We start from the raw sequence: 26,448 nt of genomic DNA, 5'->3' as shown, positions 1-26,448 counted from the left end.
TAAATGATTATAAATATGAGGTTAAGAAATCTTGAAGAAAGGTTGAACTTTTTATAGAATTCATTAATTATTATTAATATCAACCTATATAGAATTATAACATTTCAAAAATTCTCTAAAAATACATTTTTAAGTAATTATTTCATTCAGTTAACAATATACCTTTGATATTACAATTTATTTAAAGGAAAACGTTTCGTAACAGATGGCGCCTACCACTATCAAGGATTAACGAATCAACTCATAGTCAATTGATAATAACACATTGATTACTAATGGTAGCACCATAATTTATATTGTTATTTACATTATACAAAATTTCAATTCTATATATAATTATTATAAATTAACTTCAAAATGACATTGTACAGGATGTTTTTTTTTTTTACTAAAATTTACTACGTTATACAATCTCTCCAACGAGACGAAGGAGCAAGTGTAAATAAAATTTGATTGCTGTGATTGCAACTATTGATTACCGACTAGTGAAAGTTGAGTGTCAGATTTTGTTTACATTTACTGCCTCATCTTGTTGGACAGATCACGATCATATCAATACGTTTCGATACTGAAGCCTAGGGAAAATCGTCTGAAAATTGAGTCGTGATTAACTATGAAAGATAAACATGGAAGACAGGAAGGTTGTCGTTTTGCGCATGCTTAATATGCTATGAATATCGCAGACTGAGACAGAGATACTATACTCATCTCTGTCTCTCTCGTAAGAATGCAGACTTTGTCAATCTTTTATGTTGATTTTTCAAGAGTAGATACGGCTCAATTTTCAGATGGTTTTCCCTAGCAAGTATCGAGACCTGTTAATATGATTGTGGGACAGATTATATATTATTGTTAGTACATATACATATATACATCATAAAAAATCATATCCAAAGATCTTAATAATACTTAACAGTTAAGAAATAAAATGTTTATTTGTATTCTTTAAATGTTTGATATAAGAAGGCGTAAACTTCATATACAGAATAAGAGAAAGGAAGAAGAGCACGAGATTGGCCCAAAATAAGGGTGGCGGGGTACTGCAAGAAATAAGTATACGAACAGGATTTTCAAATGCCAGTTGATCAGTTCATGCGTGAATCACCGTATTATGTTTTTCAGCGTAACCTTAATTTCGTGAATCTTTTATAATCATTTCGAAATACATCAAATAATTCCTGAAATACGCAACAAAATACTTGTGAAGTTGTACTTTCTATTATTTTACATTCTTTATATTTTCTTGTGTTTACAATGGAAAAAGTAAGAAGTAAGTTTTTCACTCATTTATATACTCATTTATATATTGTAAATTGAGATTAATACATTGCTTACTCTATAGAGTTTTTAAAGTAGAACAGTTTTATTAGCCACCTCTCCTTTATGTGTATATATGTTCGAAAGTAATAATACTAAATAGATAATAATACTAAATTCATTTCTAAAGTTTTATTATATTGGTAATATTTCTAGTACAATTTTTATGAAATCGTTGAAGTTACTATTTTTTTGGGTAGTATATTTACATTGCAAGATCATACAATTAGATTTTTCTTCTTATAGCACATTCTGATAAAAGATAATTAGAAAAAGATATTAACATTATGTTTATCTTGATATATTTACCAGTAAACCATTCATACATATGTATGTCCTAAATAGCATATTGTTGATTTTACTGTTTTATATGCCTTATATTATTATCGTTAAACATGCGTTATTGCAACAAATATTTAAAAATAAACTGCATCCTTTATACGTGTTACATTCTATATTCCTGCAAGTCATTGTAAATGGAATGAAAGTAGGTCTACAACATCAGTTTGACATTGAAAATTATTGCATTAAATGGTACGGCCTATTATGAATATACGAATATATATTTTGAGTTATCTAATGTATTTATGTATCATATATTTATAAACCTGAATTGCAAATGTAAAAATGTATCATATATTAAAAACCGATTTACAGAAATTTATTTGATCTATTATTAGTTGAATTGATTCGCGGATAAGTGTCTGAAGATTTAAAAGAAATTAAACTACTTGAAGCAATGAGACTGCGTATATGGATCGCGCGACTTTTGTGTTACGTCACGCGTTACTGTTGATAAATGCGTGAAAAAACTTATCAAGCAGTGCGCACTTAGATTAACATAGATGTGAAGTATTCTTTCCGCAAAGAATATCGAACAGTGAATTCCACAACAACTTCATATCTTTACAAAATTTTTAAATAAAAATCCGGAATGTTATTCGTTAATATTTTTCGTAACTTATCTGTGAATTATTGCGAAGATTATAGTAGGACAACAAATCGTGATTTTCCTAACCTACAAGTAAATTACGATACCATAAAATCGATCACTATCTTATGCAATGATAATAAAAAAAGGTGAAGATACTAGTACAAATAAATAAAATTTTTTTGTAATATTTATGTAATTAAACGATATTTATATGGAAATTATAGATTTCAAAACAATAAATTTAAATTAAAATTCCACGATAACGTGGAACTATATATTATTCTTATACTTTAGTATAAGATAATAGTGTAATTTTGTTTTTTATTTCTTAGTCATGCTTTTTTTTTAGTCCGGATTATTAATTTTGCGTTTCATTCATTACAATAGTACTTTTCTTAGAGGTTATACAATATTTATATGCGCCAAAGGTACATAAACACATTCAATTTCTATTAAATTAACATAAAATGTTAATTAAAATCTTTGTATTCACAGCAATGAGAACGTCGGACTACGTTATCTATCTCACAGTGCATTAATCGAAGATTAAGTTTACGTCGTTACTTTGATTTGTTTAGCATATTATCGAACGTGTGTAAATAGTAAAGCTTGATTATGAAAACGGTACTAGGATATATATCTTGTTTAACAAATCTATATCTGAATACTATCAGAATTTTCTGACATTATCCAAGAGCAAACATCAGCCAACTCACATAGGATATGACTATGACTCACTTTTTGTTGCAAAGTCATTGGCTCTTACGAGACTCACACGTGGCCATTTTATGTGTTCATATGCATGTATAGCACATACATACCCGCTTTCACAGTAAATTGATATCTTGGAAGGTGTGTTGATCGTGACATAATTTTATTGACGTAAATAATTTTTTTATATACCTGTTTACCTGAAAATACGAAGTAAATAACAAAAAAATATAAAAATGATTGAAGATGTATGTACTCAAGTTACTACAATAAGAATTACGCCTGATAATGCATTAATTCGTATTGTAATAATGATCAACATAATATGCCAATAGTTACTATTTACTAGTTACTATTAATGTGTATTATTGATAAAAAGTACCTTGATATTCAATAATGAATAGCTAGTTCGATATTGAATAATTAATTTTAGCTATTACTTTTTACATTATCATGTCCTTGATTTCTGCTCGTTGTCTCTACTACGCACCGTCGCAGGTAATATTAGGTACTCTCAGGACACTTAAATAACAAGTGTTCCTTGTTTTTTAATTTAGTCCCTAACATGTTTTCGTAACTATCGTTTGAAGGAAGTTTGTAAGTGTACCATTAAGACTAAGTTAATTAATAACCAATTGTTATTAAAAGCAGATAAAATTACATATTTAATTTATTAATTGTACATATATTGAAGATATGAAATGAAATAAACTTATGATAACATGAATTTTGATCTGCGAGCTAAAAGGAAAAAATTGGAAATTCACTGTAATAAAAAAAAAACAGTAATGTTATAATTATGTAATCGCACAACGATATGATATGTTGCAATTTCATTATGATTTATATTTGTACTTATCCGTTAAAGTTACATGTGAAAACAGATAAGAAATTAGATTTTCGTTACAATTAACCATTTAATATTTCCTTTTTGTAATTTTCTTATGCATAAAATACAAACTGTTGAAATAAATTTACAGTTTAAGAGAAAACAACAGTAAGAATAAAAAAAGAAGATAATACAAAAATAACAGAAAAACAATGCTTTTCGTAATGGTATTTTAGAATGTAAACATCGCAAAGAAAGAAATAAGGAGTTTAATATTCTTTCTATCGTTAGGTTAATAGAAAGGAATAGAAAAATACAAAGAATTTGGTACACTTCATTGCTTTATAGAGTTTAATTCACAAATATCTTCGGCCGGCGTCCAGGTATGCTTCTGCTTCGAAACCTTGCATCTTTCCGAGGCTGTAAAATAGTGACAGTGTCGATCGTGAGTATCGTGACGATTAGTTCGAGTTAAACAGTTGAAGCGCACGGTGAGCTTTGGACGTTCTTTTTATTTCTGGTCGGGTTACGTTTCCGGGGAAAATTTTGATTTTCTACATTAAGCCTTATTAAGGAATTTTTCGTCAAAATGATGAGTAAGTTTTGTTAAAGTGCTTATGTGTATTATTTTCTTCCACTTTTTGTTATCGGTGCATTTTTAGAGGTGTGACGAAATATGGTTCGCTGAAAAGAATATATTAACTATGGATAAGTGATAAGGAAAGTAATTATACTGGGCTTAAGAAATAAACGCTTAAGAAAGAAAATTTTTTATTTTCAAAGAATTGAAATTTCTTAATTTGACTGTTTTGCGTGAGATCTCAATGCTGTTGTTTATAAATAATCAATAAATCGACTGATTTGTTTAATTTTACATAAAATTGTGACCGCAAATTGTGCTTCAAATTGGAGCCCTTGAGTTGAATGTATACTTACATTATATAGAACATACTTTATCTCTAATTCGTATATCTTGAATTCGAAAGCAGATACGTATTATTGAATGTGATAGTTCTTTTTTTAAAATTACTTTTTGACTTTTTACAGATATTTTGTACTTTTATTCGGTCCTATGTTCGCGCGTTTTTATATTGTGTGTTGGACAAAAAATATTCACGATACGGACAACTTTATTGTCGTTACGTAAGATTTGTGGAAGTTAATTTGAATAATAAACGTATATTCTTAAATACATATGTTCGACATACATTTTACATGTTTAGGTATTCCATGATACTCTGATAACACATAAGTTTTAATCAATGATGTTATCCTTTTATTCGTTCGTTTTTATTCTAATATACGATGGAATAATAAACTATTATAAAATTAAAAAATGCAATTACACTTTTCTACGTATTTTATTATATCTTTTCCATTGTGATTAGGTTGTTACCTAATCGTTATCAATATCAGAACCTTGCAAGCTTCCGTACAATTTTAATTTCGTTAGATAAAAGTATTCAGTTAAGAGAACTATATTGACTGATTACAAAGCTATGTACTTAAATCTTTGATTTAAAAGAAAGCAAACGTTGAAAAAATATATCAGCTTTTTAAGCTTCGCACTTAACGATAAAATCTTAAGTAAAAATAAAATTTCACCTTTGTAATTTGAATTCGACTATATTTCGTTATTTTATCTACACGTGTATCTTATTAATTTCGCTCTTTGAACTCGCGACAACAAGTATTTCAAGTTCCAGTGACTTTAAAATGACTTTGATGCGTCCAGTTTCATATTATCTCTCATCCCTTCCTTTAATTTGTCCTTAATTTTTCAATTTTTCAATTTTTCAATTTTTCAATTTTTCTTCCTTTTTGTGAAATGAAATTGAATATTCCATTAAATATTCGACTTAAGAACGAATACGTTTAATTACGCGTGATATTCCAGCAAAAATAAATTACTAATCGTGGAAAGTTCAAATCAATTTTGACGCGTACCAACTCCACGGTACTAATAGCTATTTTTAAATTAATTTGTCAGTAACACAAGTTCTCTGTATGACGATCTTTTCTGTTTTACAGAAATGTCCACAGAGGAAAGCCTGCGCTTCATCAGACAATCGTTGAAATCGGATGAAATGGATCATCTTGAGGGTATCCATTTCGATAGATTGTACCCTCACGTGTTTGTTACCCTCGGAGCTTCTGTAAGTAGAATGTTTCTTTCTAGATATAGAAATAATAATATGAATATAGAAAAGTTAGTAAAAAAAAATTATAATAAAAAAGGTAACTAATAAATCCAAGTAATAATATATAGATTTTAAGTTATTTTTAGTTAAGTTATATACACCAAAAAAGATTAACCGAGAAATTTTATGCTAAATTTAGGGTGATTTAGCGAGGAAGAAAATCTACCCAACGCTATGGTGGCTGTTCAGAGACAACCTTTTACCAAAACCCACCACATTCTTCGGTTACGCGCGCACAAACCTGACTATAGATCAATTAAGAGAAAAGTGTCATCCATACATGAAAGTGAAACCAGATGAGCAGGAAAAATACGAAGAGTTTTGGAAACTGAATCACTATGTCGCTGGTACATACGATTCACAGAAAGGATTTGAAGTGCTGAACAATGAGCTGCAGAAATACGAAGAAAACTATCAAATCACTCACAGACTGTTCTACCTGGCTTTGCCGCCGAGCGTTTTTGAAAGCGTAACCATACATATTAGGAACGTTTGTATGAGTGACAAGTGAGTTGCGTATATTTCACAGTTATCTTACAATTTATGCTAAGATCGACGTCATATAAAACATATATGCATTTCTTTTCTTTTAAAGAGGCTGGACCAGAGTGATTATAGAGAAACCATTTGGTCGTGACACAATTACGTCACAGTATCTATCCGACCACTTAGCGTCGTTATTTAAAGAAGATCAGATTTACCGTATCGACCATTATCTAGGCAAAGAAATGGTTCAAAATCTGATGACTCTGAGATTTGGTAATCGAGTATTTGGTCCAACCTGGAACAGGGATAACATTGCTTCTGTACAAATTACATTTAAAGAACCGTTTGGTACACAAGGAAGAGGCGGCTATTTCGATGAATTCGGTATCATTAGAGATGTCATGCAGAATCATTTGTTGCAAATCCTATCGTTGGTTGCGATGGAGAAGCCGGTGTCTTGTCATCCAGATGACATCCGAGACGAGAAGGTAAAAGTGCTGAAGTGTATAAAGTCTTTGGAATTGGAGAATGTTGTGTTAGGTCAATACGTTGGTAATCCTGAATCGACTGATCCTGATGCTCGACTTGGTTATTTGGATGATCCAACTGTACCAGCTGGTTCTAATACCCCCACATTCGCTCTCGCCGTGTTAAGAATTAATAACGAACGATGGGACGGTGTTCCGTTTATCCTCAAGTGTGGGAAAGGTAAGCGTGGGAAATGATATAAGCGTATTGATTTAAAAATGATTGATTTTTTAATATATGATCAGTTTTTTTAATTTGATGGTATATTTATGATTAGCGTTAAATGAACGAAAAGCAGAAGTTAGAATACAATATCAGGATGTGTCTGGTGATATATTCGATGGAAAAGCGAAGAGGAATGAATTGGTAATTAGAGTACAACCAGGTGAAGCGTTGTATATTAAAATGATGACGAAGTCGCCAGGTATCGCGTTCGACATGGAGGAAACGGAGTTAGACCTTACGTATGGTCACAGGTACAAGGTAGGTTCAAGGATTCCCTATTTATTATGGTTGTGTGTATATAGAAACTTTAGAGATATTTCTATTAATACATGTGATTATGTAGGGCCTAAAACTCCCGGACGCGTATGAACGACTAATTTTGGACGTATTTTGTGGCTCGCAAATGCATTTTGTACGTAACGATGAACTTTCGGAAGCGTGGAGAATTTTCACGCCTCTGCTTCATCGAATAGAAAATGAAAAGATCAAACCAGTTCCATATAGGTAAGTTAGTCTTTCTGCCAATCAAAAAAGTATTTTTGTTTTTTATTTTTCTAACTAATAACGTATACTATTCAAATTTAGTTATGGTTCACGAGGACCTAAAGAAGCCGATGAAATGGCGAAGACAAATAACTTCAACTATTACGGTTCGTACAAATGGGCGAGACACTAAGATTTTTGTAACGTTAGTACTGTAAAATATATACATATACTATACAGATCGCAAAAAACTATGCCACAAATCATCATCTGTAATCATTCCACATATCGTACATTAGGGCGTGTACGGTAATTTCCGAAATTTTATACACACATTGTAACTAATTTATGCATTTAATTTATTAAGAAGTTGAATTAATCTATTTTTTGAAGCAGCCTTTAAGTGTAAAATATATTCTACTAGTTAAATTATATGTATTTGAAAGACTTCGAACATATGGCTAATATTTATATCAGAAGTACCTATGAATAAAATGTGATTGTTTCATTTTTAAACATATATCGTTCCAGGAAACAATTTATAGTAAATATATAATGTTATGTGTATATATTACATATATATTTTTATACAACAAATTTAGCAATTTGTAGATAACTCTTTAAAAACTTTCCCAACCATTTAAAAATTACAACTTGTATGTAGACCATAATTTTATTTTACTTTTGACGATTTAAACATGACGCCAATCACATGAGATATCCTGTACAGTAAATAAAATAACATAAATTATGTGGTACCTTGCGTTGAAATTGTTTAAATATACATTACAATAAATAAGTAAGAGAAAGTTGAATATTCAGTCTATAATTTATATACTCTACATTTTAAATATTTATCTATCAAATGAAATAATGCTATAAGACGAAAGCACCATAGGAGTGCTTCATACATTTTTGCATCATGAATTTATATACAAGTGATTTTGCTATTCAGCACTTTCTCTCTCTCTCTCTCTCATATAAAGAGATCACCTACACGTAACACACAGGTCAAACACTCATTACATTTAATAAGGAATAAACCATATTTAATTTACAAAATTAGCAAATTTTTAAGAAAAAATGCAATTTAAATTAAATTAATACATTATACATGTTAATATTTATATGTTTGTATATACCGTATCATGATGAATATTGCTATGCAATGACAAGTGACAATAAAATAGAGTACATATAAAATAGAAATAGAGTACATATAAAAATTATAAAAAATACGGGAAGTTTCAGCTGGTATACGATTCGTAGTTTGTTACATTATTGGAAATTAACATTTTAATTTACAGAAACTTATATAGTATGAATGCAAATGGCATGAACCATATATTTGAATAAGGTTACCCTACTTCTTTATGATTATTATATATATTCTCTTACAACTATAATAGTAATAATAAAATATTGCTACAAGTAATGCACATTGAATTAAATACACACAAATAAATGTAAAAAAATTACACATTATCTTGTAAACCATCCTTGAAAAGTCACTAGTCTTTTTCTGAAACGTTCATCAGATTAGGATTACTCACTGAGCAATGTATACAAACCAAATTCAGTTTCCAATGCATCGATATGACAATGTCTTTTTTGAACACTTCACAATAGTATATAATTTATAAAAACGTCAAAATTTGATCCAGGTCTATGATTGACGAAAATACGATTTTAATATTATATATGTATATATATTATATTACACTTATTAAAAATTTAAATCTCACACCCCTCAGGATCCAATAATTCGTCCCAATTAATACTTCTTTGAAATACTTCTTGTTGTAACCATAATTCATAATGTTGTTTAAATTCATCGCTTAATTCCATATTTACCCCGAGTACTGATGTAACAGAATTATCAACAGGTTCCATATCTTTATCCTTAGGAATATTAGTGTATCGTAGGTTATTGAATCGATCAACGCAAGAACGTAATACGCACTCGTCTACTTGGAAATCCCAAGGTCGTGCTTCTAGATCTAATTAATAAAAAATAAAATAAAATATTTATATTTTGCTTTTAAATATACAAATTCTATATTAAAATGATATTAAACATTATCTAGAATACATCACCATTGCCATAAGCCCAATCATCATTCAAACGATGTCTAACTTTTGCATATATTGCACTGATTGTTTTCATATTAGTTTTCCGCCATTGTCGCCCTAAATACCTAGTTTGCATTTTTAGTAATTTTAAGACATATAATTGCATCATTGCATGTCTGACTTTTAATGTACGTTTTAATATGGGTGCTGATTTAAAAACGACTAACATCTATAAATGGATAAAATAGATAAATAGATAAATAGATAGATAAAGTTAAAACAGTCATAGTAAATAAATAAGTATAACAATTAAAAATAATACACACCATAATTCTACTATGTTTCCATTTTGTAAGTTTATTAAGAATACGTAATAAATTAATGCATGAAAAAACGTTTCTCCATGAATATGGTAGATTATCCCCAGTTTCAAGATTATCTAGGGACACATCTGGTTGTTCTCCAATAACACACATAGGAAAATCCAAGATGGGAATACTGTAATGAAAAGCGTACTTATTAACTACACTTCCATTAATGATTGATTTGTTTTTGTAAATAAAACTTACACATTTTTAGCTTCTATATAAGCTAGAATATTCTGATTTAAAAATTTTAAAACAAGTGGTATGCAATTAGCAAATACTAAATGTTGTGACATGAATTCAAACTGATATATGTGATTTAGTTTAAAATGTTTTAACAGAAGAAGCAGTATGGCAGATACTGCTTTAACAATGATTTCTTTATGTCTGCTTACATCAATACCGAGTTTCATCGACTGAAAAACAGTCATGCTGTAAGAAATAAAGACATTTTATACATTAAAAAATCTTTAAAGTATACGTTTTCCACATAGATTTATAAACTTACGGCATTTGTCCTGGCAAGACATCAGCCATAATATTGGTACTATCTGTCTTAGCTTTACTGGTGGGTGCAGCAGCCAATAAAATCTTTAATAATGCAATCATATATTGTGGTACAAATGGTAGTATAGCATGATATACAATTTCTGTTGGTGTCTGACGAATTGGAAACCTTGGAGTGCTTATAGGATTTCTAAGCATTTGTTCCTCTTTTTGGATTTGGATTTCAGCTAAAGATGTATACATATGCTAAAAATATAAAGATATACATTTTACTTCTTCAAATTTATAAGTACAGAATGTATGATAATTTAACTTACTCTTTTAAGTGTATTAACACCTTCAAGTATTGGTTGTGGTAAACCTGCCAAACTTTGTCTGTCTCCTTCCAAGTTGTAACCAACAAATTTTAATCTTGATGCTTCAAGAAATGTGTCGACATCCTTTTGTCTCACCTTTGGTGTCCATGGTAAACCTATGAAAAATATATTACTTTGAATAAATAATGTCATATTTTTAAGGAAATATCTCTTTCATTCTTTCACTTCTTAAAACTGAAATGTATTTATAAAAATATTACTTTTTCCCTTAGTAAGTTGTGGGGTATCAGGTCTTATTGGAGGCTGATTGTTTTCGTTTTGACAGTAAGTTCGTAACTGAGTCAAAACAGTTTGGTTCATAAATACATTAGCTTCTCCTTCACCTTCATTGTTTGTAGTATTATTCCCCACTTCTGCACCTTCATATTCCATTCCCAAGCCTGGTTCATCCAATGAACTTTGTTTCATTAGAAACTGAAAACATGAATTGTCAAATAATAATTTATTAAATAGAAATTTTTAATAATATTTTACACAAGAATATAGCATACTCGTCGATAAGATCTATGATTCTTTTTTTGATTTTGTGTTTCAATCAAATCTGCTGCACTGACAGGAGGAGAACTAGGTCTCATAGTCTTTGCAACTTCTAAAGTATCTTCTTGTTGTGTATCAAGACCAACTTCTTCGCGATATTGTTTTTTTAACTCCCTTAGTGTATCAATACCACCCAATGATACCAAGATTAATTTCCACAGCAATAAAAGAACCTTTTTCATTGGAAAATGTGGAGCTGCTCCACTACAGAAGTATGTCACCATGCCAAGAAGTTTAACTATAAGCAACTCTTCGCCATATGGATTTATTAAATCTTCTTTGAAAGATTCAACATTATTCTTATAAATACTATGTTCTAAATTTTTCATTTCTTCCCTCATCACCTCTGTTATAATATATAAAACAGACAAAATTACTCTTAAATCAGTGGAATCATCAAGACTAACAGATATTTTCCTCATTGCAGATGCAGTTCTCCTACTATTCCTAAGAATACAAAAATGTGAATTATAAAAAATTACTAATACATAAAACTCTCTTATGAGAATGAAGCAACATACGTAATTTCAATATTAAGAAGTTCAACAAATGCTGGGAAAATTCCAGCCTCATATAATAACATAACATTTGTTCTGGTCCATTCTCGTTGCTCTTCATCAGACTGTACTTCAGCCCAACAACCTTGAGCTAAATACAAGATGCACCTTGCTGCTTTCATTCTTAATTGTTTGTTAGAAACCTCTAACTGATCTAATAATTTGTAAATTACAGATTTCTGTTGTGCCTCTGATAAATTTTGCCACCATGGTCTTAATTTATATAATTCCATTTGCTCTTCAAATGCCTAAGGATAAACACATCCGTGTTGTGTTAGTATTTCATAGAATATTATGAGGATGTCTATACTCACTGTAAGGTTAACATGTAATTCAGACTGTTCTGAATAGCTGTACAATTCAGCAATTTCATTGGCATGCTTATCCGCATCGTCATAAACAAAGTCCAAATCCGTAGATTTAGATGTTTCCTAAACATAAAAATAAAAAAAGAGGACATGCATAAATGTTACTATTTAAATGTTAACATTCTTTTTACTTCAATAAAATATCAATTATAAGTATTGTATGTACCATTTTATGTATATTAATTTCAACGATTATTATTCAGAAAAGGATATGAGACGTTATTCACGTATCGTTTGATTTGATAAACAGATTGTGATAATCCAGGCATTAAGTAGTATAGGCTTCTGTCAAAAAGGTTAGAGACAACTTGATCCACGCCGACAATTGTTACTTATTTTTGGCAGGATTTTCGCACTTAGTTGACAAAGCATTTACTCACTTCGGTACTCATAATTCGTTGCTGTAGAACTATTCGGGGAAGATCACGCTTCCCATTTCCATTCGCATCCATCGCTACGTCACGCATTTTCTAATAGTGATTAGAGATGCAGTATGTAATGCATCTCAGACTTAATTTATGAATCGATATTTTTTCTCGACTACTCGAACCATCCGCAAATATTTGATCGACAAGTTTTCTTATCGATTTCTTAATAAAAAAAAATCGATGTACTATATTGCGTTCGATAATGTTTAATAGTTTCCGGGTATATTCAAAATTTTATTGATAGGAACTGAAAATTGTTGCAATATTCCTATACTTTATAAATCTCTGCAATAATCGTTGGCAACATTGAATATAAGATGATTGGTTCATAGAATCTTTTTAGAGATTTTCATAAGAATTTCTATAAATATTGGTATGTCACAGCTTCCATTTTGAAAAGCGAAGCTACTCGAAAAGCACGTTAAACTGCTCTTCACATAATTTCCGAACAAACGCGTCTCCTTGTGCGTCATTTTGGTGACTTTGTATTTTGAATAGATGATATTATAAACGAGTACAGTCAATAATTGTACTTAAAAAATGCAGGGAACAATCATAGAAAATTTAAGCGGTAGAAAGCTTTCGGTACTTGTGATATTACTCGTTATCGCGCAAATAGTTTGTTTTCTAATAGGCGGGCTTATTGGTAAGTTAAGAAACGTCAAACATTTTTATTACAATTGTTACAATACTAACTGTAGTTAAGTGCTAAGTTTGATTTTAAATGTATTAAGAAGATACCAGATCATATGTAAATAAATAGTTGTATATTTACTTTTTAAAATATTATTAAGGATAATTGTAGAATTTATCTATTCTCTGTAACAAAAATTGTATTGAATAAAAGTGATGAATTTATTTACTAATCATTCCAATTAATGAAATTGGTTACTACAAATGACCATTTATAAATCTATTAATGTATATATAATATTTTAGCTCCAACTCCAGCTAGTAGCCAGAATGTGCTTGGTACACCTTGCAAGGATATTCGTATAAATGGGTCTGAACCAGGAGGAGGAAAATGGTTTTATTCAAGGGGAAAAGGATCATGTACTCCTGTTGATATGAATCGGTTTAGCTTTGACAGTCACCGTCAAGCATATCAAGTTGTTTATACATTTCAGGTATGTGTTTGAAATTAAGTCATATCAAGAAATACAAATCATATTTAAATATTTATTATTTATTTTACAGATGCCTGTACCTCGAAGTAGCATGCAACTTGATTATTCTAGATGGCAACAAAACTTAATAGGTGTTTTGCAAGTGGATATTGTTTATCACAGTCAGATAGAAATTGGTGATGTATCAAAAAATATATATCTATTAGTAGATATCAGTTATGTATATTAACTGTTATTTCTTGTAGCTCCTAGGACTAAGATAACATTGGATGCAAGACTTGCTTATAGGAACAAAGGAGATCCAGATGATGCTTGGAAACCATATGCAGCCTCTGTGGTAGAAAGAATGCTAGATTGTAGTATTGATGATGTAAATATATAAAATAGCAGTTATAATCAGATTAATTAAAGTAGATATATATTTATTGATATAGTTATTTTGCATAGGCAATGGAGCAGTACAATTACAACTGCAGTGTGGTACCATTGTTTGAACTTGGATCTCTATTTCATGATTATTATCTTCTAAATATTCGTCTTCCTGCTGATACTGATAGAAATATTAATCAGGGTTTGGGACATATAACTGATTTATGGTTCACAGTAAATATGTAGCATTTTAAATTTAATTTTTATATATATAAAGTTTAGAAGTATTAAGTTAGCATTTTTATATTTCAGGCTATCAATCAAAATGGTGGATTTACAAAAGTGTGGGTCAGTTTAAAAACTATTTACTTTCCAATCGTCTTGTGTGTTCTTACTTGGTACTGGAGACGAGTACATATGCTTTCTAGATCACCAGCTTTATTGGAGTACTTACTTTTAGCATTGGGTATAGCTTTGTCATTTTTAAACAGTAAGTTGTATAGCTTTATTTCTGTTATATAAGAATTGACTATATATTTATGTTTGAATGTAATTCTTTTAGTGCCTCTGGAATATTTAACACTTGCCTATGATATGCCATTTATGCTTTTATTGGGAGATATTAGACAGGGAGTGTTCTATGCAATTCTTTTATCTTTTTGGCTTGTGTTTGCTGGAGAACATCTTATGGTATGTACATCAAATATATGAAAATAATTTGACTTTTTATGTACTAATGAATTCTTTCTGTTTATGCATCACCTTCTATCACCTACAGATACAGGTAAGTCTGTCATAATATTTTATATGATTGTTTTGTCGTGAAAATTTGATTTTTTATTGTTTTCTAATTAGGAAGGTGAACAAAGAAATTCTCTAAAATGTTACTGGCGTCATCTTTCTGCAGTTGGCATTGGATGTCTATCATTGTTTGTATTTGATATGTGTGAACGTGGGGTACAATTACGAAATCCATTCTATTCAATTTGGGTTACAGATCTTGGAACTAAATTTGCTGTATCCTTTTGGACTAAAAATCTTCTTTCTGTGTTCGAACAGTTTGTATTCCTTGACATATACAATAAATAGTTATCTTTTATAATCTTAGCTGGAGTATCCGCTGGCGTGTACTTAATATTCTTGGCTTACATGATATGGAAAGTATTCATGAATATTAGTGCAAAACGAGCTGCATTACCTAGTATGAGTTCGGCACGACGTTTACACTATGAAGGCGTAATATATCGATTTAAATTTTTGATGATTGCTACGCTATTGTGTGCATCTTTAACAGTTGTTGGTTTTATTCTTGGCCAGGTATTTATTTCAATATTGTGTTTGTAAATATTGCGTTAATATTAACAATTTAATGTGTGAGGGAGAAATAAATTAACGCAGTGAGGAATGATGTCATTATACTCATAATATAGGTCGCGGAAGGGCAATGGAAATGGGATGAAGAATTACATTTGGAAATGACATCAGCATTTTTCACTGGTGTATACGGGATGTGGAATATTTACATTATAGCATTATTGTGTTTATATGCACCATCACATAAACAGTGGCCTATTGAACCATCCGGTAACTATACTTTCTATATATGTTTTTATATCTCTTTATTAATTATTTATTGTACCGTATTCTCAATTTGGTGTGAATTTAATTTTCTTTCAGAAAATAGTATTAGCGAAGAAATTGAATTTTCACGTTTATCTACTGATCCTAATGAAACGTTGTCTTTGACAGCATTCGCACGAAAAGCAGCATTAGAATAAGTAGTACACATTTTTTATAAGAAGTAGAACAGTGGTAACCCACCAGTCAACGCAATTTTGTACTTAAACTTAGCATGGAAAATTATAAATATGAATTAAGGACTTCCGATATTTATAGAGAATGCAAGGACTGATTATACTCTGACAAGTAATCTTTTAATGCCAAAATTAATTATTTATTATGAAAAATATTTTTTAAGCTTTACTTTTTCTATGGTACATTTACTTAATATTTTATATACTTAACAACTATTACTACTAAGCGAAATGAATAGCGAGCCATTTTATCTCTAGATTCTCTTCATGTTCGTCTTTGTACGTTATCAAACTAGAATAATACATAGGTATCGTTATTTTATAAAACATTCCATCTTAAATCTAAATATCTTCTATTGAACAATTTACATTACCTATTTTCGTTAACGATAAATAATCTATTCCGTCGTTTCATAGAACATATCAATATTGGGCATTTATCGATAATTAACATTTGTAAACGTGCATTTTAATGGTAACTATATGATAGTGAACATGGGTATTTTAATATTATTTATTATTGTCATACAAAAAGGATTAATTTACATTTGGCAGTATTAAGTTCCTTTCGATCAATATTTATAATATTATACATATTTCATACATATTTTTACTAACTCCGATGCATTATTGCTATAATTATTAGAGTTTAAGACGTATGCATGCAACAAGGTAGACCTGAACAGAAAAAGGGTGCAATAAATTTGTAACAATTTAGTAGAATGAATTTAGTGCATATTACTTATGTAGAGTACTTATATTTGAAGCAGCAGAACTAGTATTTTCTATATCTTCAATGTATTGAATGAATTGTATTAATGAACAATAATTGAACAAATTTTGTATATTATTATCATATTTTTGAAATAATTTTAAGAACATGAAATAACTAAAATGTAACGTATTAATAATTTAACAAACTCAAATTTTTGTATATTTTTATTATTGAACTTTGGTATAGTATTTACTTCACACATTTTTCTTTTGTACATTAGACAAAATTTTATATTCGTAATTTTTATACATTTTTTAAATAAATCAATTTGTTAGAATAACTTTATCGAATTACTAAATATTATGATAATACCATATGCGATATATGTATATATGTTATGTATATGTTAATATTCTCGTTGTAGATATGTCTTTTGTTTCAACGTTATTAAACGTCCAAGTAAAAGGCGAATTGTGCCACATTCGACTTGTCGAACCGTCCTCGCAATTTGTTTGTCTACAAGAATAATTGCTGTGTAATTGAACTATTTCCTCATAATTTTAATCGTATACGCGCTCATTTAATTTATCATAATATGTGCGTGAAGGGTTAATTTCAAATGTCAGATTTCTTAAAATTTAATAGATATTGGATTTTATATCGTTGGTTAAAAAAGGTATTTATAGGATATTTATAAATATTTTGTGTATTGTTTATATCTTATTAATATTTATATAAATATCAGAATTCTCATAATGTATTTAAATTCAAATTCCAGATATATGTCATTGATGTATACTATTTCACAGTGTTACCAGGAACTAGTGATTTTTTTATGTATTTTTAAAATTAAACATTAATTAATTCATATTCAAATTTATCCATAATCATCTTGTACTTATTTTCATATACGATAATTTTATCACAAATGTTTTGCGTATCTTAAAATCGTAAATACTTCATGACGTAAGTGGTTATATATTGTACGTATATTGTAATCGTCTTATTTACGGAATACAACATTAATTTAATGTTTCATATATGTTTCGTAACAAAGTAAGTAATTCGCGTAGATAAAGCATCTAATAATAAAATATAAACAAGTATTGGAATATGTATATTCTTTGAAATTTGAGTATATTTCTTTTGTAAAATATTACCAAATACATATATCTATTGGGTATGGAATTTGAATTTCGTAGTTTTCTAGAAAATGAAATAGCAGGCAATATTAGGTAGTTTATATGGAATTCGGTCTAATTCTAGTAATATTGGTTGACCGAAAGAACCAGCGGTGATTCGTTGGATCATAGCAGGGATTTTGTATTGTGCGCGCGCATTCACTGGCACAACGTGAGACAGAGGTAGCAGCAAGGAAGAGAGCAGTGCAGAAACGGAATCAGATGCAGTGAAGTCTGTGAGTTGACAGTGGGGTGCACGAGAACAGGCGTTCAGTAGTGGTGGAGGCGGAGGAGGTTTAGGGGAAAGAATTGTTTTCTGTGTGCGCGAGAAACGTGTCGACAAGTAACGAGTCTCTGAAAACGGGTCGTCGTTGGTGATGGTGAAATGATTCTCTAGCCCGAGGTTTTTGACTTGGTCCGGACGGACAAAAGAGGAAGACCTTTTGTATATCGCTGTTGTTCAAGAGACCGTACGTCTGTTCATCCGTAGAAAACATCATTAAACGCTGACGTCGCGGAATTCGTCCCGTGTCGTTTTCCTTCGTGGCGAGCGTCCGAACATCCAACGACTGACTTAGCGACCATCACGCGCGCGTGTCTTTGTTTTTTTTCTCGGTGCTGAATAACTGTACGAGGAAAACAGAGAGAGTGTGTTATATCACAGTGGTGAAAAGACCGATACGTTTCGTGGGTTTCTGCTGTGGTAAATAATCCGTAGCAGTCAGAGGCCCTTCCTAAACGACAATCGAGCTCAGCTGATTCAAGGACTTGCTGCTGAAGGGCTCTGCTGCGTTAATAGACGATAAATATGTCGTCCCCCAGCGCTGGAAAACGACGTATGGACACGGACGTTCTCAAATTGTATCCTTGAAATTCACTTTTATTTCTCCTACTTGCTATTTGTATCTCTGTCTTCTTTTTTCTTCTCCTTCTTCTCATCCCCACTTCTTTCTCTCTTTGTCTCTCTCACCCTTCTCCTCCCTCACCTCACTGCTTCTATCCCTTCCCATTTTCTTGTTCTCGTTCTTTCTTTCTCTTTCGCTCTATCGCACGTGCTTGCAATCGAGTGCAAGAGAGGCCTGCACATGGGTTTGCGAATGCAAGACCTACGCAGTATGCATGTGCATGTTACCGCGGGATCCGTTGTTTATCATGTATGATCGGTTTATAGGTCGACGAGAAATAACGCGGTGCAATGTCAATGGTGTTTCACGAGACGATGAGGGATATTTAATTCCTCGTTTTGTCGATGACGGGACACAGCTGTTTTTAACCAGCTGACTCTACGTCTCTGTGCTACGTGTGTGCGCAGCTTTATCTTGTTCGTTTATTAACGCACCGCGAGTGTATGCTATACGGTCGTGGGTTTTAAAGGTTAGATTTCATTTTTTTTCTTCAGTTCTTTGTTTCATCTTAGCCTTTCTATTTTGTCTTGTATCGCAGATTTCACTAACGAAGTTTTTAATGTCAAGACCGGTTGATTCGAATGGACTCGTATTTGAAATATCCTTTATATTTATCCATACATTGGCAACTGTAAATATTTCAAGTTGCGCGTCAAAGAATGGCATACACATACATACATACATACATATATATATGTATGCCATTCTTTTACATATATATACATATATGGTTTGACATAGAGTGAAGCGCAAGTAAGGATAATTGAGACGTCATCAACGTGTTTCAACCTCAACCGAGTAGTTCATGGGAATGACGCGATGTGTCAAATTTTACACCGATAATAATACGTAAAAACGATAAACAATATGAATGAGGAGTAAGAGGAGAAGAAAGGGCAATAAAAATAATATAGTTACAACAATGTCGCGATTTTTTCCTTTCATACAATGATATCTTCTATAAATCGCGTGACAGTAGTGACTAATAATTTCTTAACCCTCCACGGTAAACATTTGAGTTAGGAAAGAACAAAGGTAATATACACTTTCTCATAGAAATGCGAAGGAACGATGACGTTTCTCATCGCTTCTAATCGTCGTATTTAAAGATAAAAAGATTCAATTGTTTTAGTATCACGTACACCTCCTAATGACTATCTTAACGTTGTTTTTATATTATCAATGTCATGGAATTCGTTATTTCCAACTTTCGTTTAAACCTCGATGTAACGAACTAATATTGACACAAAAAATTAAGGCATATAATAATTCATAATTATAAAGACAAAGGAACGAATTACAAATATACCTGTACATGTTTGTATCTGACCTCGATTTGTAAGAAATTGATTTTTGCGTAACGTAACGTCGCGTCTCGCTTATCATTGCTGTGCAGACGTTCATGTACGAATGCTAGTCAGTTTTTCTAGAACGATGATAGTCTCTCTCTCTCTCTCTCTCTCCACCGAGTTCTTTAGTGCCTCGTAACATCGATCAGTCTTTGTTGAAGCTTACATTAAATTTGCAAGCGTTTCGGTGAGCAAAGTGAATTGGACGTGTTCGTTCCTTCCTTCTTCGATAGAGATCCCCCGTGTGAGTTTTCAAATTTCTCGAGAGCCTTTCTCTCGATTCGTTTACGCGCACTAACGTTAGTAATAGTCCATTTTTGAAAAGGCATCTGCATTTGTCCAAACATGTTTCTTATAAATTTCGTTGGTGTTTATGCATCTTCGCCGTTTACTTACGTGTTTGTTGTTTTAGGGAAACTCGACAAAATTTGTATATATTTTTGTTTGCGGGGTAAATTTCTCACTTAGCGCATTTTTCACTTATATTTGTAATATTTTCATCTTTGGCTATATTTTGATATTAAAAATTTCCTTTTTATATTTTCCTTCAACCATAAAAAGATATTTAAGAACAATTCAGTCGAAAGTATTCCGATATTTTTATAAAAAATAAAAATAGCAGAAAGTTACACGGTTATTTACTTTAAAAGAAAAGGATTGTTTGTTTGCGTAATAATGAAAACATAAAAAGATCCCAAGCGAAGCTAAAAGAAATCGATGCAGGTCTGCTTCAACGGGAACTTTAAATTCTCGCATTTCAAATTCAACTGAATTTATACGGCGATTCGATCAGATAAATAAAGTTAGATAAATATTTCCATTTTAATAACGGTGAAAGCGGACTGTATGCATTATAGAATCCGTATTAATAGCGACTTCGTGATAAATAAGCCGACAGTCTAACTCGTTATTTTTTTTCACTCGGATTCGATTCAATCAAAACATATTCTCCAAAGGAGACGTTCACATCGAAATAGATTGAAAGCCGAATTGACTGTTATCTCGTGAAACGGAAATGTGGGAGGAACCGGATGCGTATCGCGTACAAATCCCTCGCTCTCTATTTTAAGTTCCTTCTCTTCCTCTATACTTAAGCCTCACCTATTTTATAAACACTTGTATTTTCTAATTTTTTCCTTCTCTCGTCCTTAGAGACTTAGGATTTGCCTGCTACAATTTTGCTACATTAAGTTCTGATATATTTCTTTCTTCTATACATCTTTTTTTGATAAATTTCTTATTTGCATTATTTGAAATCTGCTAAATTAATTCCTGATTATGTTCATTCTTTTTCTTTTAATTTGCACAAATTCAAATTGGTTTTTAATAAATTGTCTTCCTGTTTGGAAAATCAGTAGTTACTGGTAAAACTTGTTTTTTTGGAATTAATTCCTGGTAAATTAGTTTTTAGTAAACTTAGCATTTTTCCATACGGTTTCGATTGAATCTCCTTGGATTTTTTTTTGATAAAATGTAAAGTAGTAGTAGAGTACGAGTAGAACAGCTAAAGTCGACTCTCCTAGTGGAATGGAATCTTTGATCGAAATAACTCGAAGGTATTTGCACATACTTTGCTCTTTACTCGAGTTTCTTTTATCGCGTGAATTTCTATGCTTTTGTATACCGTGTACGCGAAGAGTAGAAGCGTAGGTATTCGTTTTTCAAGATTTTATTAGGGAGCATGAAACGGTTAAAACGCTGGTAAAACGGTTAAAGTCAATTAACGTTTACGACGAAGGAATGTTTTATTATACGTTAATTTGAAATATATCCGCTTTATCTGTTATTCGAGTCCTATCGGTTATTCGTATTTCGTTCTTATTATTTTTTATTATTTTAAGATTGTACAGAAAAGTACGATCGGTATAGTTCTATTAAGAATTGCACTCGTTAGCATAGGAAGACAATTTGAAATATTAATATTAACGACCAACGTTTAAACGATAAAGATAGTGAATAGAATATTAATTAAAAATATATATGTACATACATCAACACATATAATATTCCTTGTTGCGTAACTTCTTACTGTTTCTGTAGATTTTAAAAAGTCACCAAGTTCCCTATAATAGGCGGTGTATAATGTTGTTGACACAAATCCAGCCGCATTAAAAAACACTGTTTAATGTATTGTAAAACGTATGTATTAGAACATTCATCGTGCGATCGCAAAGTGTCACCTTGAACGCCTACATGACACGAATGACAAAGTTTGCTTCTTCTTCTACGATTGTAATTGCATATTTATATTGCAATTTTGATTGATCTAACGTCGCATTTATCATTCGATCTATGCATTTTCATTTGAATGTCTTTCGATGAATGAGGAAAAAGGATCAATAAATAAGTGACAATTTTTGATCTTTATTATTCTTCTTTCAATTTAGTAGGAAATATTCATACGAAAGACAAGGTTTCCATTTTGGCAAACGATGTTTCATATATCGTTTCTAAAATACATATATAGCGTTTAAACAGTTATTATGCAATAGTTATTTTTCTAAGATTAAATATCTTCATATAATCTTTCTAAATAACTAAATATTCTAATCATTTCCCAAATGAATCCTTTTACATAGTATAAATTATATAACTTTACTCCATCAAATTTTATCGGAATATTGAATTTTCCCGCGTTTTTGCGCGTTACGACGTGACAAGTATTAAGCTTCGTTCACAAAGTACCGTTCGTCTTCCGCCGTTCTATACACAGACATAGCGATAGACGACACCCAGGCAAATCGAACGATGTAAAGAATTCAATACAATCGTGTAATCGATTTTAATCAGTAGACCGCGGTTTTTCATTCGTTTGCAGGAAATTTAAAAGTACAAAATCGCACAGAATACACGCAATACGAGAGAATATATAAAATATTCGAATCACAGGTTCCATCTTTCGATTATATTCTGAAAAATATGAATTTGCATAAAAATGCGTACCTACCAATCACCGTGATGCAACGTTATCGCGACTTTTCTCATTCCCCGATGAATCTCGAATTCGATGGATACATCGGACGCGTTCGACGGTTCGCGTTACTCACATGCTCCGATGAACACTGTGGCGGGAACTGTTGGTATCGCATCGTTGAAAGGGGATGAAAGTTCATTAAAGTAAATTTCGTTTGCGGATGTCATGTCGTTTCGCTGGTAACGATATAGTTGCGGTAAATTGCGTTCACAGAAACTGTATATATTCAGCCAATAATTTCCATTAGTCCGGCTCTCTAACGGTGTGGCCAGGTGAGATACACGCAGATGCGGTCCCGGAAGTGATTCAATTATGGATCGATGATATTCGATGGATCTCTCGCAAGATTCCTTGTACGTCCACCGAAATTGAACTGATCAATTACACTAGTAATTAACAAGCTCCTCGGTATGTACGGTTAATGGCTCACCCGTAATGGGTTTAGAGGCACGCGAGCAAACGCGAGAAGGTACATCAGGGCCGCTATCTGCGTGATGCAATTTTACCTGGGCACGCGTATATCGGTGCGTTTCGATGGCTCGACGTAGGTGCATGTGTACGTGTCCTCGAGCTGAGGGCTCAGCGGTGGGGAAAGAAGGGTTGGGTGGTAGGGCGTTCTCGCTCCCTTTCCGTATTCGTCGTTGAAAGCTTCAATTATCGTTCTCTAAATACCGGAGATTGGAGTTAATCAATATCTGGGATATTTGCATCGGGGATCGATTCGATTCCGTATGGGGCGAAAGAAAGGAAAAAAATTGATTTAAAAACTCATATAGGGAAGTGTGTCCTGAAATACAGATGGCTCGATATCGCTGGAAATTGGTTCCTTTAAAAGATATAGAGCGTAATCTTTTGATACGGTGGTTGGAAGATTTTCGAAAATTTTCCAATACTTGCGTTAGCTGGAATTTTCCATTTGTTTTCTTTTCTTAATCCAGGATGATTTAGTCGTTTAAGTTCAAGCGCGTTAGCAAGTATATTGGATCGTAAACGCGTAGGTGGAGGGTACTTTTCTTTGAAATTTAAACAACTTGTACTTGCAAATTTCCACGGTTAGTTCGATTAGGCTGTTTGTTACGCTAGGTGAATTTAGCATGATCTTTAGCACGAATTTCGGAGCACTGCCAAACGTGAATAAAAGCGGAAAACGAAGTGCAACGGGCTGATCTCGTGTCCAATGGATGCCTTTGTTTACGGTCGCGATTATGTACATCTTCTCGTTATTATAACGTACATAATAATATTGTTGTCGCTTAACGTTCGATATTTCTATCGTATTAATTTCTGTTATCTTTTTAAAAAACTCACTATAATTATCTACGTGCGCATAACGCGCTTTTCATGGTCTGATGTGTTTTACGCCCGTTTCATTCGGTTTAACCTGAGTCGTATCTTCGCTGTATACATACTTGCAATTTTTCTTTTTTCAAAGATACGCCACAAGACTATCGGATAAACAACGCAGAAACGAAGAAATTGTGCGCATATATACTTCCTTCTTTTACTTCGTATCTGCGCATTGTGTTCATAAATAGGTAGAAAATGAGATTCGAATTATTTGGAACAAGAAGTGATGTGGTAGAAACATAGCGAGCAGATTGCAGCAAGTCGAAAGTCGGTAACCAAAAATTCAACGTTCGGAGGGTATCGGATAAGGAAGAGAATAAGGAAGAAAGACAAGCGATACGAGATTACGTCCATCGAACCACGTTCGCTGTTTTTACGCGTGAATATTTGCGATGGAATGCACTCGCGCCACCAAAATGAACACTCGACTCGGTCACCGTATCTCGTTGCGAACTTATCGAACGATAAGCAGCTACCTAGAGACGCGTCTTCCAAAAATAAGATACAGCCAAGGGCGTATCGCGTATCGAGTCTTTTAAAACGAACGTGTGTTTGCGCCTTCGCCACGGACAGACTCGGTAAAATCAGCCGTTGATTCGCACGTGCAGTTTATTTCGATACACAGCCGCGTGTAGTTTTCGCGTGTATTTCGAGAGAGTCTAGTGATTCCTCCATCGAGCAGAGTGGCGCAGAATGCGAGACGATTGAGTGGGAAAGAGAATCGAGAAAACAAAGATGGACTATGAAAGGTGGAACGACAGAGACTGTCAGACTGTTCTTAGCGAAACGTTGGTTCAACTGATACTGTAAACAACAGCAACAACAACAGCCACAGCAGAGGCAAATGCTCCGTAACGGTCTTGCAGATTGAGTAATCGTTTCCGCCCCTTTCTGATGTTACTCGTACACCTTGACTATGCGGGACAAATGCACGAAGGCTCTCAATGAAATCGAGGTCATTATGACATTCGATGGTCTGTATGCGTACACGCAGGATGTCTTAGTAATTTTAATACAATCGGAAAACGCGATTCCACAATGACGAACAAGGACGAAAATAATAAATTCTTAATACGTGGCTTTGTTTTCGTGAGAATGATATGGGTACACGCGTATTTTAACTGTGCCACGGTCGAATAGCTTTCGTTATAGTTGGTATCGCTACTTGGCACTGATAGTGGTACAACTAAAAAGCGGAAATTTTATAGCAGAGGCTTTTTAAAATTTACATGGAAAGCTTCGTGAGTCATTTTTAACAACGTTATAAGACTAATATAATAAGACAAGATATGCCATTGTTCGCAAAAACAGTAGAACCTTGCATTTGTAACGTCACAAAAATAACAGAAGATGAGCCAGGCTAATAGCGGCATAAATAGGTGATAATCTTCCCTCTCTTGATGCAAAACTGATGGAATTATAAATACACCGATTTACATAAGAAAAATAGAAACATAACGTAGACGTTCTATTCGTTCAAAGCAAATTCGAAAGCCTTTGAGTTGTTCCATTATCAATATACCTGGCAGCAATATATCGTTTATGAATAGTGTCATAATTATTCAGACATTCTGTATGTTCTTAATATTTCATCTTACGTAGTATCTTAACATTTCCTCTTCTAATTTCATAATCAATTATCTCTGGTTCGATCGAATGGTAGTTAACTCGATCAATTTAAAGTAGAGTCTACATAACAATACGACTTCGTTTCCTTTTCAAATGCACTTTTCTTCTCACG

The 26,448-nt window shown here is 32.1% G+C and overlaps 5 protein-coding genes across 8 annotated transcripts in view; 3 read left to right on the top strand and 2 right to left on the bottom strand.

The window, feature by feature from the left end:
* The window catches only part of LOC139989016 (uncharacterized), a 228,221-nt gene that overhangs the window by 495 nt on the left and 201,278 nt on the right, over nt 1-26,448 (bottom strand). Inside the window, exon 1 of one of the 2 annotated variants that reach the window (XM_072006869.1) lies at nt 163-462. The exons of the other annotated variant lie outside the window; for it this stretch is intronic. The gene's annotated coding sequence lies outside the window, so the exon portion shown is untranslated. Of the gene's footprint in view, nt 1-162; nt 463-26,448 lie in introns of those variants that run through there. 2 annotated transcript variants of the gene reach the window in all.
* On the top strand, nt 1,077-8,529 carry Zw (glucose-6-phosphate 1-dehydrogenase Zw). 2 transcript variants are annotated; one of them, XM_072006863.1, is made up of 7 exons: nt 1,077-1,270; nt 5,823-5,947; nt 6,132-6,499; nt 6,588-7,186; nt 7,284-7,489; nt 7,575-7,735; nt 7,817-8,529. In XM_072006863.1, exons 1-7 carry the CDS (start codon nt 1,255-1,257, stop codon nt 7,905-7,907), a joined length of 1,566 nt encoding a protein of 521 aa, XP_071862964.1. In that variant the 5' UTR covers nt 1,077-1,254; the 3' UTR covers nt 7,908-8,529. The 2 variants fall into 2 exon arrangements, with proteins under 2 accessions (XP_071862964.1, XP_071862965.1); XM_072006864.1 differs by lacking the exon at nt 1,077-1,270 and adding an exon at nt 4,219-4,387.
* Strip (striatin interacting protein) lies at nt 8,369-13,127 on the bottom strand. Its single transcript, XM_072006861.1, has 12 exons — nt 12,879-13,127; nt 12,445-12,561; nt 12,095-12,378; nt 11,528-12,020; nt 11,237-11,450; nt 10,977-11,131; nt 10,661-10,905; nt 10,357-10,584; nt 10,114-10,285; nt 9,812-10,016; nt 9,462-9,714; nt 8,369-9,380 (listed from the first exon to the last, which is right to left on the bottom strand). The coding sequence occupies exons 1-12, from the start codon at nt 12,963-12,965 to the stop codon at nt 9,335-9,337; spliced, it is 2,499 nt and encodes an 832-aa protein (XP_071862962.1). The 5' UTR covers nt 12,966-13,127; the 3' UTR covers nt 8,369-9,334.
* Wls (Wnt ligand secretion mediator) lies at nt 13,318-16,928 on the top strand. Its single transcript, XM_072006872.1, has 12 exons — nt 13,318-13,572; nt 13,866-14,053; nt 14,124-14,229; nt 14,299-14,423; nt 14,501-14,656; nt 14,735-14,912; nt 14,985-15,112; nt 15,201-15,206; nt 15,278-15,439; nt 15,512-15,739; nt 15,853-16,006; nt 16,100-16,928. Exons 1-12 carry the CDS (start codon nt 13,467-13,469, stop codon nt 16,198-16,200), a joined length of 1,638 nt encoding a protein of 545 aa, XP_071862973.1. The 5' UTR covers nt 13,318-13,466; the 3' UTR covers nt 16,201-16,928.
* Ubce2h (ubiquitin conjugating enzyme E2H) overlaps nt 18,322-26,448 on the top strand; it is a 45,226-nt gene continuing 37,099 nt past the window's right edge. For both annotated transcript variants that reach the window (XR_011800247.1, XM_072006868.1), the window contains exon 1: nt 18,322-18,993. Coding sequence is in view for 1 of the 2 variants with exons in the window: in XM_072006868.1 (XP_071862969.1) it covers nt 18,941-18,993 (53 nt within the window). In the remaining variant the exon portion in view is untranslated. The remainder of the gene's footprint in view (nt 18,994-26,448) is intronic.

The sequence above is a fragment of the Bombus fervidus genome, chromosome 7, assembly GCF_041682495.2.
Source record: "Bombus fervidus isolate BK054 chromosome 7, iyBomFerv1, whole genome shotgun sequence".
Taxonomy (NCBI): Eukaryota; Metazoa; Arthropoda; class Insecta; order Hymenoptera; family Apidae; genus Bombus; species Bombus fervidus.
This window is presented reverse-complemented; position numbering and strand designations above follow the sequence as displayed.